The following is a 12781-nucleotide window of genomic DNA, read 5'->3' as shown; positions in this document are numbered from 1 at the left end:
CCTTTACAGTCCGCTGTCATTGCTTCAGTGTCATGTTGAGCTGTTGTCTTTGTTACAATTTACATTACAATGTGGGGTCAGTAAGATTTATTTATTTTTGTAAGAAGGTAACATTTTTATTCACGAAATCATTGATTAAATTGATTAAAAGTGGCAGTAAAGTATTTTGCATTGTTACAATTTTTTTTTTTCGCAAAAGAACAGCATTTATTTTTACTTGACATTCATAAAAAAAAAAAATCCTGATCATGGTTCTCAGAAAAATATTAAGCAGCACAAATGCTTTCAATATTGATAAGAATAAGAAATGTTTCTTGAGCCCCATATCACTATATTAGAATGATTTCTGATGGATCATGTGACACTGAAAACTGGAGTAATGATGCTGAAAATATATCTATCACAAGAGTAAATCATATAATTCATCTATCTAGAAAAGTTGCACCAATACCTAAAAATATTTTGTTAAATTTACTGACCAATAAACTTTATTTTTAAATTGATTTCATTTAAGTGCTTTAATAGTAATGCAAGTTATTCATTCTGCTTTAAAAGCTTCTTGTGCAACTTCCCTATAGATGTCAACAGTAAATGTATTATTGTAAATGTTTTTTTGTCCATTTTTATATTATTAAAGTGGTATTTAGTCTCTAATTTTCCATTCGATGTTAATTATTTCCTCTTTTATTTTCAATGGTAGTGGTCATGTCACTGTGTGATTTTTGGATACACACATAAACACACTTGCAACTACATGACCGTGAGTGAGGGTCCTTCCCTGTTTTTAAAAACAGGCTGTAGAATCAAGCTGACTTTCTATTAGCATCTGTGCGCGTCACCCCCGCTCGGCCTGAATGAAGAGAATAGAGGAGCGGGAGGGAGGGACACTGGCCCAGTGCTCGGTCACTGCCTCTATTCACACCCTGATGGCCCTTGCAGGGCGGATCATTAGTCGCACACAGAGGAAATGTTTCCATTTCTCTCTAAAGTAGCGCTGCGGGTGGGGGAGAGAATGGCACCCATTAGGACTGTTCAAACCCATCCTTCTCCAGGACATGGAGTCGGTTGGCAAGGAAACCTAAAGTGAATTTGAAAGTGAAAGGCAGAAGAGATGGGTTTCAGTTAAAGGCACTAAAGAGAATGAATTCCAATGGCAGTTTATGCTTTTCAAACGTGCCATTTACATTTGAATACTTCCCCCGACAGTTTACCCATACTTGACTTTTTTCCCCTTTATCTAGTTTATACAAAATATCACTAAAGGGGCGGTCACACTACACTTTTCGTTTCATTGACTTCCATTCAAACGAATGCGGATGTGTCAGATCGGAAACGCAAGCTCATGCAAAAAGTTTAGCATTTTGCTGCGTTCCAAAATTCAAGTTTGGTGAATTTTGAGCTGCGAATTCACATCACGTGAGCACGTGTGACCAGTAGCAGATCGATACGTCACGGCGTGACCTCTTGGCTGAATTAAAAGAATGATTTTTTTGCAGTAGAATAGATTGTATTTTATTATTTTTTTTACATTGAATGTATTACCATATGTTGAATTCATGTTTATAAAAAATACTCTGCAGAGAATGTTTAAAGCCTTAGTGTGACCACAGCTTTACTTTGGGTCCTTTAAGTTGTGGACGGGCAGTTGGGAAATATTCCCCATGTCCTGTGTCCAGCTGATATTACATCATTAATGCAGTACATTTTGACACAATGTAATTTCAAAATGCAAAATACATTTTCTTGATTTCAGTGATAACTGGTTGCCAATCACATGCAACATGAAAGAGTTCACCCAACACAATCAACAAACACACATAGTGCAGCAAGTTGTGGAAATTGTGCAACAAATACAAATAGTGCAAAAGATTTTCACAAGCTTTACAAGTAATTACAAAAACACAACTGATCTCTTGGCTGTGGCAGTTATCTCCGTTGAAATCGATTCCATCTGGAAATTGTGTAGCGACTCATTTGAAAACATAAATTTCAATGCCTTATCCGATGTTTACCGCTGCTTTATACTTGTTTTTGGTTTGTGTTTTGCCAAAGTTATGCTATGTCAGAGAGTGCTCTCATGCAAATCTTTTTTCATGCATGCAAATACGCACGCACGCAAATACTTTCAATTTGCGTTAGTTCAAATTTCCAAAGAAACATGCTAATTGGTGATTCAAAAGACCAAAACCTATGTTTATTGGTTGAGTAGATGACTGTTCAACCAATTGGGCACAGGGGTGGGACTAAGCATCAGTAATCGTTCCTGTTTGGCCGAGAGAGAGAAAAAAACTGCATGGGTTTCTTTGACGTATCAATGCTGATCAAAATTTGATGACATAATCACGTTCACTACGGAGCCTCTGATTCGATCCAACCGAGACAAATGTGATACAACTGAAAAGCCAGGAAAATCCTTTTTAAAGCATACAAATTGGATTTGTGGTTCAAAGGTTATTAAACATTTAAAAACAATAGTTATTTTTAGCCGCAGGCAGCTGTCTCCGTCTTTAAGGGTTAAATGACATGAGATTGAATAAATTATTAAAGAAATAAAATTTTTGGGTGAACGATCGCTTTAATATGGACTGTGACAATGTAGCATAATAAAGGTTTAAGCGTTTATCGCGGGATATTGCATTCGGTTGTATTACCATTTTGTTTTTGAATTAGTGTGTACTGTAGTATATGCAAGTAGTATAGGGTGTGTTATGATTTCAGAATCGTGAGTGAATAAAATGTTTCCATGATCTTTTAAGAGAGGATGTTCTCTGTAGCAAGACACTACGACCTATCATTGCAGTTCTGGTGCCCACATCCCAACATACTGTACAACATGACGTATATTCACATTACGTTTAGCAACACAGCGGTAGGGTTACGCTTGCAGTTCTTCGCCATCTCGAATAATACTTCTATATTTATTTTTATAACTTTGAGTTATAAAGCCTTGCCTGTTCAACTTTTTATTTTCGCATGCTGTTCTGACATAAGCTTTCTGAGTGCGTACACCTGAAGCGCAATAAAAGCCTGTCACACCGAGTGAGTACTGAACTAATTTCTGTTCACATTTTATTGCACTTAAACTGTCAGATACACACAAGGTCTACATAAACACGGTCATATCTTCAGTGAATGTAAACCGTTTAGATGTGTGTCAGTATATTGAATCCATGCATTTGGTCTTAAAGGGAAAGCAGCCTAATAAACCTGCTGCTGTCCATGTCATTAATGTTATTCAAACAACTCAAAAAAAGAGAAAATCACTCACTGCTCATGACTTAATAACTTTAAGCTTTAATAAGAATCAGTGTATATTTAATTCGTACAGTGACGTCGATGTAGTGTTTTATTTTTACATTTTAAAATGTCTTACTTGAATGTTACCATTTACAGTAAATACACCAACTGTAGATGCAAATATTAAATATATATGCACCGTTTATTTCATTTGTCTTATTTCGTAATTTTTTTGGTTGTATCGCCCACCCCTTTGAACTAAATGGTCTGTCGCTCTTTTTCTTTTGTTACATTGTAAGGCAAAATTTTTAGAATGGGGAAATTAGTTTAACTGCTCAGTGTCTTAAAAACCAACGTGTAAAAGAATCGTGATCAGATCAAGGATTGTATTGTCATATTGTCCACCCCTCGTAGTATATTTGGAAAGTAGTAAGCTAGTATTCCATTCTGCAGATAGCCCATGCGTTTACAATTACCCAAACCTCTCCTAAAGCTTTATCAGGCTCAGCCTTATAACATCAGCTGAAAGAGCCTGACCTGTGTTTTCATGCGCTTGATTGGCTGCGTGCCTCTAATCCTGTTACTGGATGGTGTTAAATAGGAAGCCTCTAAACGTTTATAGGTTTGAAAGCGCATGCAGAGTTTAACAATGGCTTCAGCCCGAGGGTCGTAATCTCTATTCTGGGAGCACGCTGCCCACTCCATAACCGACCCCTGACAGCTTAGTCTTCCTTAGCGCTGCATAATCTCATTTACTGGATTTTAGCCTGTTATTTTGCAGCTGCTTATTCCTTTGCCCCCATTCCATATCTGACCCTTGATTGGTTTGCATTCTGCGATTTGACAGCTCAATCTTAGAATCGGGATATCTTGGAGGACAATTGCAAATATGGAATGGGGGATAAACTCTGAACAGTGCACAGTATAAAAAAAATATATACATTTCCAGCCTTCAAGAACTATATTCTTTAGAATTAGTTTTTAACCAGTGTTGGGGAAGATACTTGGGGGAGAAATGGTACCGCTTAAAAAGAATTGTAATAAAGAATTTGCTGACAAAAAGTAACAATTTAAGAGTATTTAATATATATACTTAATTTATTTATTTATTTAAGATAATATAATGCATAACGCTGCAGAATATTTTTGCAACACAAAAGAGGTATAATGCCAGACAAAGATTTCAGTGCAAGGACTATTATTATTATAAGCACTATTATTATTGTCTTCAATAACATGTCAAACACATTTAGGTGTACACATTACACCTGTCATCACAAATACCATTGGAAAGCTCTCTCTCTCCTATACAATGTTGTTGGCTCCAAATATGTCATATCCTTTTTCATCAGCAACCAATCATGAAAGTACAATGGGACATTTAACTCTAAAAGCGAAATCTGATTGGCTAGACGGTATCTAGGCCTGGGTGGCAGTTCTGCATGGGACCGTTTGTGTGTGTTTTTGACTGTTTTTTACTGGGGTTCTGTTCAGTTGAAGGCCATAAATGCTGTGTTATAAGTTTTGATGTGTTTTGGGTGGTTTGTATTGTTGTTGCTAATGATTTGATAAGATATTGTGTCTGTAAATAGTTGTTTCCACTAAAAAAGTATGAATTTTTACAATACGAATCTTTAAAGGCCGTTTTCTCTGTTTTTTTTTTTTTTTTTTTCTCATACTCTGAGCCAGAAATCTCCACTTCAGCAGCACTTACATACACCAAACTTTCCAGTTGTATTCCTATCTATATTTTATATTTTTACAGAGGGGTTTGTTCATATATCATTCAGATTCTGATTTATACAACATTTTATACCTAAAAACGGGGCGAAAATATTTTTTTTTATGGCTGTTGACAGTTTTTTTTCTGATTAATGGAGTGATAAAAAGAAATATCCAAAATCCCCTCTGTAAAAACCTTTGACTCTGTCAACAAAATTAAACAAGAATTTTGAATCTGGCTTTATCCAATGTTCAGATTTCTCTTCTGGAAATGCAAATTAGTGCATATTTAATGAGATACCTAATTTGCATATGTAAACATACATATTCTAAAAACTTGTAATACAAAATATATTTGTCTTAATGTCAGTAATCAACTGGGGAAGTTTCATGCTGATATCTATTAATAATTAATTCATAAAATTATTATTATTAGTTTTTTTTTTTTTTTTCTATTCACCTGGGGTGTCTCCCCTTAATATATAAACCCTCTTGACCCTTCAGGTGTCGTCATAAGCTGCGTTTCCACCGAAATTACCCAGAACAATTTGTCCCAGGAACTTTTTTACCAGGAACTTTTTTCCCCCAGACCTGTTGCTAGCCACGTTTCCACCGCGGTCTAAGGTACCGTGAAGATTTGGCAAATAGTCCGGTGACGTAGGACTGCACGTGACTTTACAGTTCCCACTGGATTTCATCCTCTGAATTTAAGCTTAATAAAGCCTGAACCTTGTCGTCGGTCCATCGGTTGTATTTTTTAAACTCCATTGTTGATTCGAATAGCAGACGACTGTTACTGCATGCACCGCAACAGATGGTGGTTGAATAAAATGTTGTGTGGAATCAACCAATCAAAATGCGGCATGAACACAACCAATCAGCATGTTCAGCGCCCAAGTCCCACCCCTGAAAGTTCCTGAACTTTGAAAAAGTACTACCTCGCGAGCAGGGACTCACAGAGGGGGAAATATTTACCCGGAACTTCATTTAGACCCTGGTTCCTGCGGTGTAAACACACCAAGTACCACCCCAAAGTTCCTAGTTCCTGGGGAAAGTTCATGCGGTGGAAACGCGGCTATAGATTGGATTTGGTATGATCAGTCATCCATAATCTTTGAAATGAAAATGTATTTTGCATTTTGAAATTACATTGTGTCAAAATGTACTGCATTAATGATGTAATATCAGCTGGACACAGGACATGGGGAATATTTCCCATAATCTTTTTGACAGATGCTTGAGAGTTGATAGTTACCAAAAAGATAACTTGGGGTGCTTTCACACTGGCAGTTTAGTTTGAAACAGGACGACGTTCACATGAAAACTGGTAATGTGAAAGCTGTTATGTGGTTGCAATGGAACTGTAGCTCTTTTTGCATGAATGTGAAAGCAACTCGGACTTGGGTGCGCACTTGTTTTAGGGGATGTTTTAGAGCATGTTAAGCACTCAAAAAAAATCATGTAGGGGATTACAGTGGCAATGATTTGCCTCAGATGCCAGCGAGAGTGTAGAGTGAGTGCAATCAAATGAATGGCTCGGAATCAGCTTTCTCCTCAAAAGAGACCGTTTGCAAGCCTTCATGTGATGCACATACAGTGAACGCTGTCTTTCACAAATTAATAAACAAAAACAACACAGTACATTCACCTGCGTTCTGTTTTCAATCATTCGCCATGCACGTTTGTGATGACGTAAGATTGAACACATGCACCAAGGTTCGATGGAATCAAGTGAGTGTGAAAGGAGACCAACGCTGCGGCTGGCACCAGGAACAATCGCACTCGGACCGCAGAAACCGTGACCAGTGTGAAAGCTTGCTTAGATTAAAGGGGAATCCCTGAAAGCTCAATCAGATTTGGATGTAAATTAAGATTCTGATATGTTAGAATGGTAGGCAGTTTAGATGTTAGCTGACATGCATAGGTAGGACTGTGCACAGATTGCCGTTTAAGCAGATGTTGGAGGTCATTGTATTCAGGATAGAGTTTTTATCCAATTTTGTGTTTATCACAAAGGACGCCTTTATTCTTTCTTGGAGCCTTTCAAATGAAGACATTTTAGCTGTTTTGTTTGGTGGAGGAGAGTTTGTAATTTTGATTCCTTTTTGCAGTAGTTTTCTATCCATTTTCATGTTGTTCTTTTAGGTGGTAAATATTTAAATTGCAGAATAAAGAAATTACTTGGGAGCTATTGGCTCCTAAAACTATGCACTAGAAGTGAAATGACTTCAGTTGTCAAGATCCAAATTCAAATGTTGCAGTTTGTAAACCATGACAACCTAAAGAACCCAAACTTCTGAAATGCCGTTCAAATACGTTGATGGATTAATTCATTCATTGATTTAGACCAGGCCCTCAGTATCTACTTTCCAACCCTAATGAAACGCACGTGAACAAGCTAATCAAGGTCTTACTAGAAAGGTACAGGCAGGCGAGTTTAATCCAAGTTGGAGCTAAACTCTGCAGGAAAGGGGGTCAGAGTTGAGAACACCTGAATCAAGTTTTTGGGTTCTCTTGCTACTGTTAAATTATTGCAAATTTGTAACTTTGCCCTTCCCGAAAAGTTAGTTACAGTCTGTGGTCCTCGAGCTATTTATAGAAGCAGTGATATTGTACAATCAGCTATTTTGTGTGCAGTCTTAATACATTTTATATATTAGTATCATATATATTATAATATTATATATATAATATATTAGTACTTAATATTTTTCTCAAGAATGGAATAACTCCTGTTTTTCAGTGAATTGCAATGTCCCCACAAGGGTGCATGCATCTAATCCCTTTCTTTTCATTTCTTTCAGCTGAGCATCGAGAAAGCCCAAGCCATTGCTGAACAGGTGGAGCTGAAGGCTAAGGTTGTGCAGTCAGAAGTGAAAACGATCACTCTACGTCATAAGAAAGCTCTGGAGGAACGCGAGTGTGAGCTGCTCTGGAAGGTGAATGAGTATAATAACTACCGTTTGAAAGTCTGTCTTCATATTTAAGTATAAAATATAGTCCTGACTCTGCTTTGAAATACTTTTTGAAGCATCAGCAACCAAATTTGTTTCCTGCACAGGTGGAGAAGATCCGCCAGGTGAAGGCAAAATCCCTTTACCTGCAGGTTGAGAAACTACACCAGAATCTCACCAAGCTGGACAGTACTATCGCCACAGTGACGCAGGTTTTAGAAGAAGGCCGTAGCATAGATGTCCTGCTAGTACGCGAGCACATGTTAAATCAGCTTCAGGAGCTTAAATCCCTCCGCTGCTTCCTACAGCCCCAAGAAGACGATCGCATCATGTTCACCCCTCCAGACCAGGCTCTTCTGATTGCCATCAAGTCCATGGGCCTCATCAGCAGTGGAGCCTTTGCCACAGCTTCCAAAGCTCATGGTGAAGGCCTCAAGAGAGCGCTGCAAGGAAAGCTAGCTTCCTTTACTGTCGTAGGGTATGATCATGATGGTGAACCTCGGTTGTCCGGTGGTGACAGCGTCTCAGTTGTGCTTATGAGTCCGGATGGTAATCTGTCCAGCGCAGATGTTTCTGATCACCAAGATGGAACGTACACAGTCAACTATCTGCCCAAGAGCGAGGGTGAGCATTTGCTCTCGGTGCTTGTATGCAATCAGCACATTGAGGGAAGTCCATTCAAAGTGATGGTCAAGTCCGGTCGCAGTTACGGCGGTGTTGGCTTGCCCATTGCAACCTTCGGAGGAGAGGGCGATGGGGATGGGCAACTGTGTCGGCCTTGGGGCATCTGCGTAGATAAGGAGGGCTACGTGGTGGTCGCTGACCGAAGCAACAACCGTGTGCAGATCTTCAAGCCTTGTGGCACGTTCCACCACAGGTTTGGCACTTTGGGCTCACGACCAGGCCAGTTTGACCGCCCGGCTGGGGTCGCCTGTGACAGCCAGAGGAGAATCATTGTAGCAGATAAGGACAATCACCGCATCCAGATTTTCACATTCGATGGCCATTTTCTTGTCAAATTTGGCGAGAAGGGAACCAAAAATGGGCAATTCAACTACCCATGGGATGTTGCCGTCAACTCTGAGGGGAAGATCCTGGTTTCGGATACACGCAACCACCGCGTGCAACTTTTTGGGCCTGACGGGACTTTCCTTAACAAATACGGATTCGAAGGTGCCCTCTGGAAACATTTTGACTCACCTCGCGGTGTAGCTTTTAATCAGGAAGGCCACCTCGTCGTGACCGACTTCAACAATCATCGGCTGCTTGTCATCAGGCCCGATTGCCAGTCAGCACGCTTCCTTGGGTCCGAGGGAACCGGAAATGGCCAGTTCTTGCGCCCACAAGGCGTAGCCGTGGACCAGGAGGATCGTATTATTGTGGCTGACTCCCGCAACCATCGCATTCAGGTGTTCGAACCCAATGGCAACTTTTTATGCAAGTTTGGGACTCAAGGGAGCGGCTTCGGCCAAATGGATCGCCCCTCTGGTATAGCGGTTACCCCTGATGGAATGATTGTGGCTGTGGACTTTGGAAACAACCGAATCCTCGTGTTCTGACCTTTTATTGTTTGAAATACGAAACTGTAGCTTTGGACAAATGGAAAAGGAGATTTTGCACATCTATCATGAGCAAATGCAGTTGGAGAGTCTTTGCAAGGTGACAACAGTTGTGGATAGTTTTGTACGATTCTCATTGATTGTTTAACACCAAATGCTTGCCGTTACAGCACACAGTTTTGACTGCTGCAAGCTGAGAGTGTTTTGCTCTTGGTATGCGTCTTCAAATCCTGTTTCTTTTTTTTTCTCAGGGAATTTCTTGCATTCTTGAAATATTTTCTCTCTGCATCCCACCTACCTCATCTAGCTTATGTATGAATGTACTCACGTTTGTGCAGAGACCTAGTCCGTGAAGTTTTATAAAGAAACGTCTACCTCAGTGTTTTTTTTTGTTTTTGTTTGTAAAATGTGAGGGAAAAAAACAAACAAAAAAATCAAAAATGAAGCAATGTTTGGATATTTGCACAGTTCGCACAATTTTTTTGCTGATTGTTACTGTGCAAAGAACGCAAGTTATATCCCTGAATGTTTCTCATAGCGATGGACAAAAACAGAGCTGCATGTTTTGGCAGAAACATAAGGATAACTTTTTGATATATCTACTGCTATGTTTTCTTTTTTTGAATTTTCGTGTACATTTTAAATCAGACTTCATCTTTATCTTGTACCTCATCTAAACCTCTTACCTCATTTACCGTATTATACCTCTGGGTCCATGAGCCTCATTACACATTTACCTCACATTACGGTCTTTTCCATTTGAAAATTATGCAAGCAGTTACCAAAAATTTATTTTGTATAACTAATGAAAGAGACGGCTAAACTAGGCAAATTATCTGAATTTAGTAATTTAATAGGACCCTCATGATGTAATCAAGAGTTTGCAACAAGAGAAATGCAACTGCAGAAGAACATATACCCATGATTATTTTAAATGTGTTATGATTAAAAAAAAAAGAATGAAATGGAGGATGTTCTATAAAGAATTATTTTCAGATCTATTTTATTTTTGGGGTGGGACAAATTGAAAGAATGTAGACACTAAATGGAATATCTAAGTGTAAAAATGGCCTAGCCCTTATCTTTGTGTTTCTATTATTAATATATATTTTTTTGTCTCTTCATATGAACAATTTAGGCGAGGTAAAATTTGTTCAAATAGAGGCACATGATTGACATAACTGGCTAACAAGGATATAATCCAGTTCCTCTCATACTTGGGGAAACTTTTTAGTGTTTTTTCAATGTTGGAGGCCAAGTTCGTAAGTCTCATTACAAACAGCTGCATTAGATCACAAGTTGGTTTTTGTTGTTCTATTGATTACAGCCTGGCCTACAGTGCTTCCTGTGCCAGTTTAAAGCAACATCTCCAAGGAGACCATTCACTTTGTCAGTGTAACATCATTTGAAAACACTTAGAATCAATTGAACCCAGTTTGAAATCGGATAGTAGGACTTGTGGGTAACCCACTTTAAAGTGTTGTTTGCTTCTGTGTTCAATTGATTAAAAGGAAAAAAAGAGGAAGCAAAGCATTAGGAGGAAAGAAAAATAATATATATTTAGCACTGGTATACAGCAGAACAAAAGCACATGGCTCTCCCATTATAGTCTGCCTGAACTTCTTATGAAAGTTTATGATGACAGGAAAGTATCTCTCACCAGTGTTGTCATACCTCAGTTATTGCAAGTTATATGAAGTTATGCAAAGAGGCAATGAGAATCATTAACCACTAAATTCAGAGTGTTTCCTTGTTAATCTGTATGTTTCTGTTCTCGTGGGCATCATGTGCGTGTGTTGGATATTTTGAAGTGGGTGAACTGTAAGAGTGTGTGTGGTACCGTACATGCACGGCAGGTCCACTTACAGAACCAACCCTTTTGAACCTTTGGGGTTAATTTGCATGATGCTTTCCGTTTTACACTTGAGGTAACATTTAAAATCAGAAATTGTGGGCGAGCTGGATGACCTATTGGAAAGTGGTCATGATGTTTTGCCCCAGTGTTTTCCTGTAGGTTGCAGTTATCTTGTGTCCTGTCATAAGTATTAACGTGCTTGCATGTAGTTGCCTGTGCCTTTCGTGATGCTAGATAAATCGAAATCGAATGTCTTTGCCAAAGGGTGACTATAGGAAATAGGCAAGTGCCAAAAATGATTCTGAAAGTCACGATAGCATTAAGCGTTTGCTTTTCATTTATAAAGTGGATCTTTCTTTACTGGTCTTTTCTTTATGTATATTACCTCATTATGAACTTAATATTAACTTCAAATTGTGGATCATCAGGCATATTTATGTTGCAGCTTAAACGAGAGATGTGAATTTTATGGTAATGTTGCTTTTTACACATGGTAAGAGTGGAAAGCAGTCAGTTCGATTTATGAAAATTGATGGACATCTGCACATTAGACCATAATAAAGGAATAAAAGGACCAGCATGGGTAACGGAAACCCATTTGATGGATGTAAGAAGCTTATGCAATAAAGAATGAAAGATTTGCTGCTTCCACCAACACAGATCTTCCCTGTCTTACAGTATTAATATCACATTTGATCTGATTAGTATTTAGCTGCAAAGTTTTCTCCCTGAATCCCTGCTCTCTTTAAGAGGGAACTTTTTTTTTGCATGCTGTAAAGGTCCTTGAAGACAGGTGGATGTTGGAAAACAAGGGGAGGGAGGAAGAAAATATGGCCACTTTTATAATGTACCGAGAAAAAAAATTACGTGAATATCATTAGTTTGGTGAATGGTTGACTATATGATTGTACTATTTCTAGATAGCTTTACAGAGTAAGGTACCTCATTGAGCTCCATTCAGATGCCTTACCACAGCTTCTTAGCTTTAGCATCAGAACTGGAAAACTGCCAAAGACCTCGTTCAAATGAAACCTCAGTGTGTGGATGTATTTATAAATCGATTTTTTCACGTTTGCCCAAAGATTAATATGTTTGGCATCGATCAATCTTGTATTTCAACACTGTCAATATCTTAACATAGAGGCGAACCGCTCACAGAACACGTCCCTGGATGTTGGCTTTTGTGTGTAACACGAGTTTTTGAGCAGGTGCCCTGCAGGACCAAAGATGGGAAAATGTTTGAATCCAGCTCCCACAGTTACCGATAAACTGATCTCCATCTGTGTGGTGGTAGCGTTATATTTGGCGAAGGAATCAGGCAGCCGTTTAGTGGGTTGTGATGATTGAAGCGAGATCAGTAAGCCACTATTTAAAACCCCTTTAGCAGTGATTAGGATACTATTGAAAGTGTAAGTTCTACTTGGAGATACAATTCACTTTTGTAGGAATGATAC

General features: G+C 38.7%; 1 protein-coding gene across 1 annotated transcript in view; it reads left to right on the top strand.

Moving 5' to 3' along the window:
* trim71 (tripartite motif containing 71, E3 ubiquitin protein ligase) overlaps window positions 1-10875 on the top strand; it is a 30282-nt gene extending 19407 nt beyond the window's left edge. The window contains exons 3-4 of the mRNA XM_084088595.1: window positions 7764-7898; window positions 8021-10875. Of these exons, the coding sequence (XP_083944721.1) occupies window positions 7764-7898; window positions 8021-9472 (1587 nt within the window). The 3' untranslated portion in view covers window positions 9473-10875. The remainder of the gene's footprint in view (window positions 1-7763; window positions 7899-8020) is intronic.
* Window positions 10876-12781: the final 1906 nt, after the last annotated feature.

The sequence above is a fragment of the Abramis brama genome, assembly GCF_963993115.1.
Source record: "Abramis brama genome assembly, chromosome: 17".
In the NCBI taxonomy this organism is placed as follows: domain Eukaryota; kingdom Metazoa; phylum Chordata; class Actinopteri; order Cypriniformes; family Leuciscidae; genus Abramis; species Abramis brama.
This window is presented reverse-complemented; position numbering and strand designations above follow the sequence as displayed.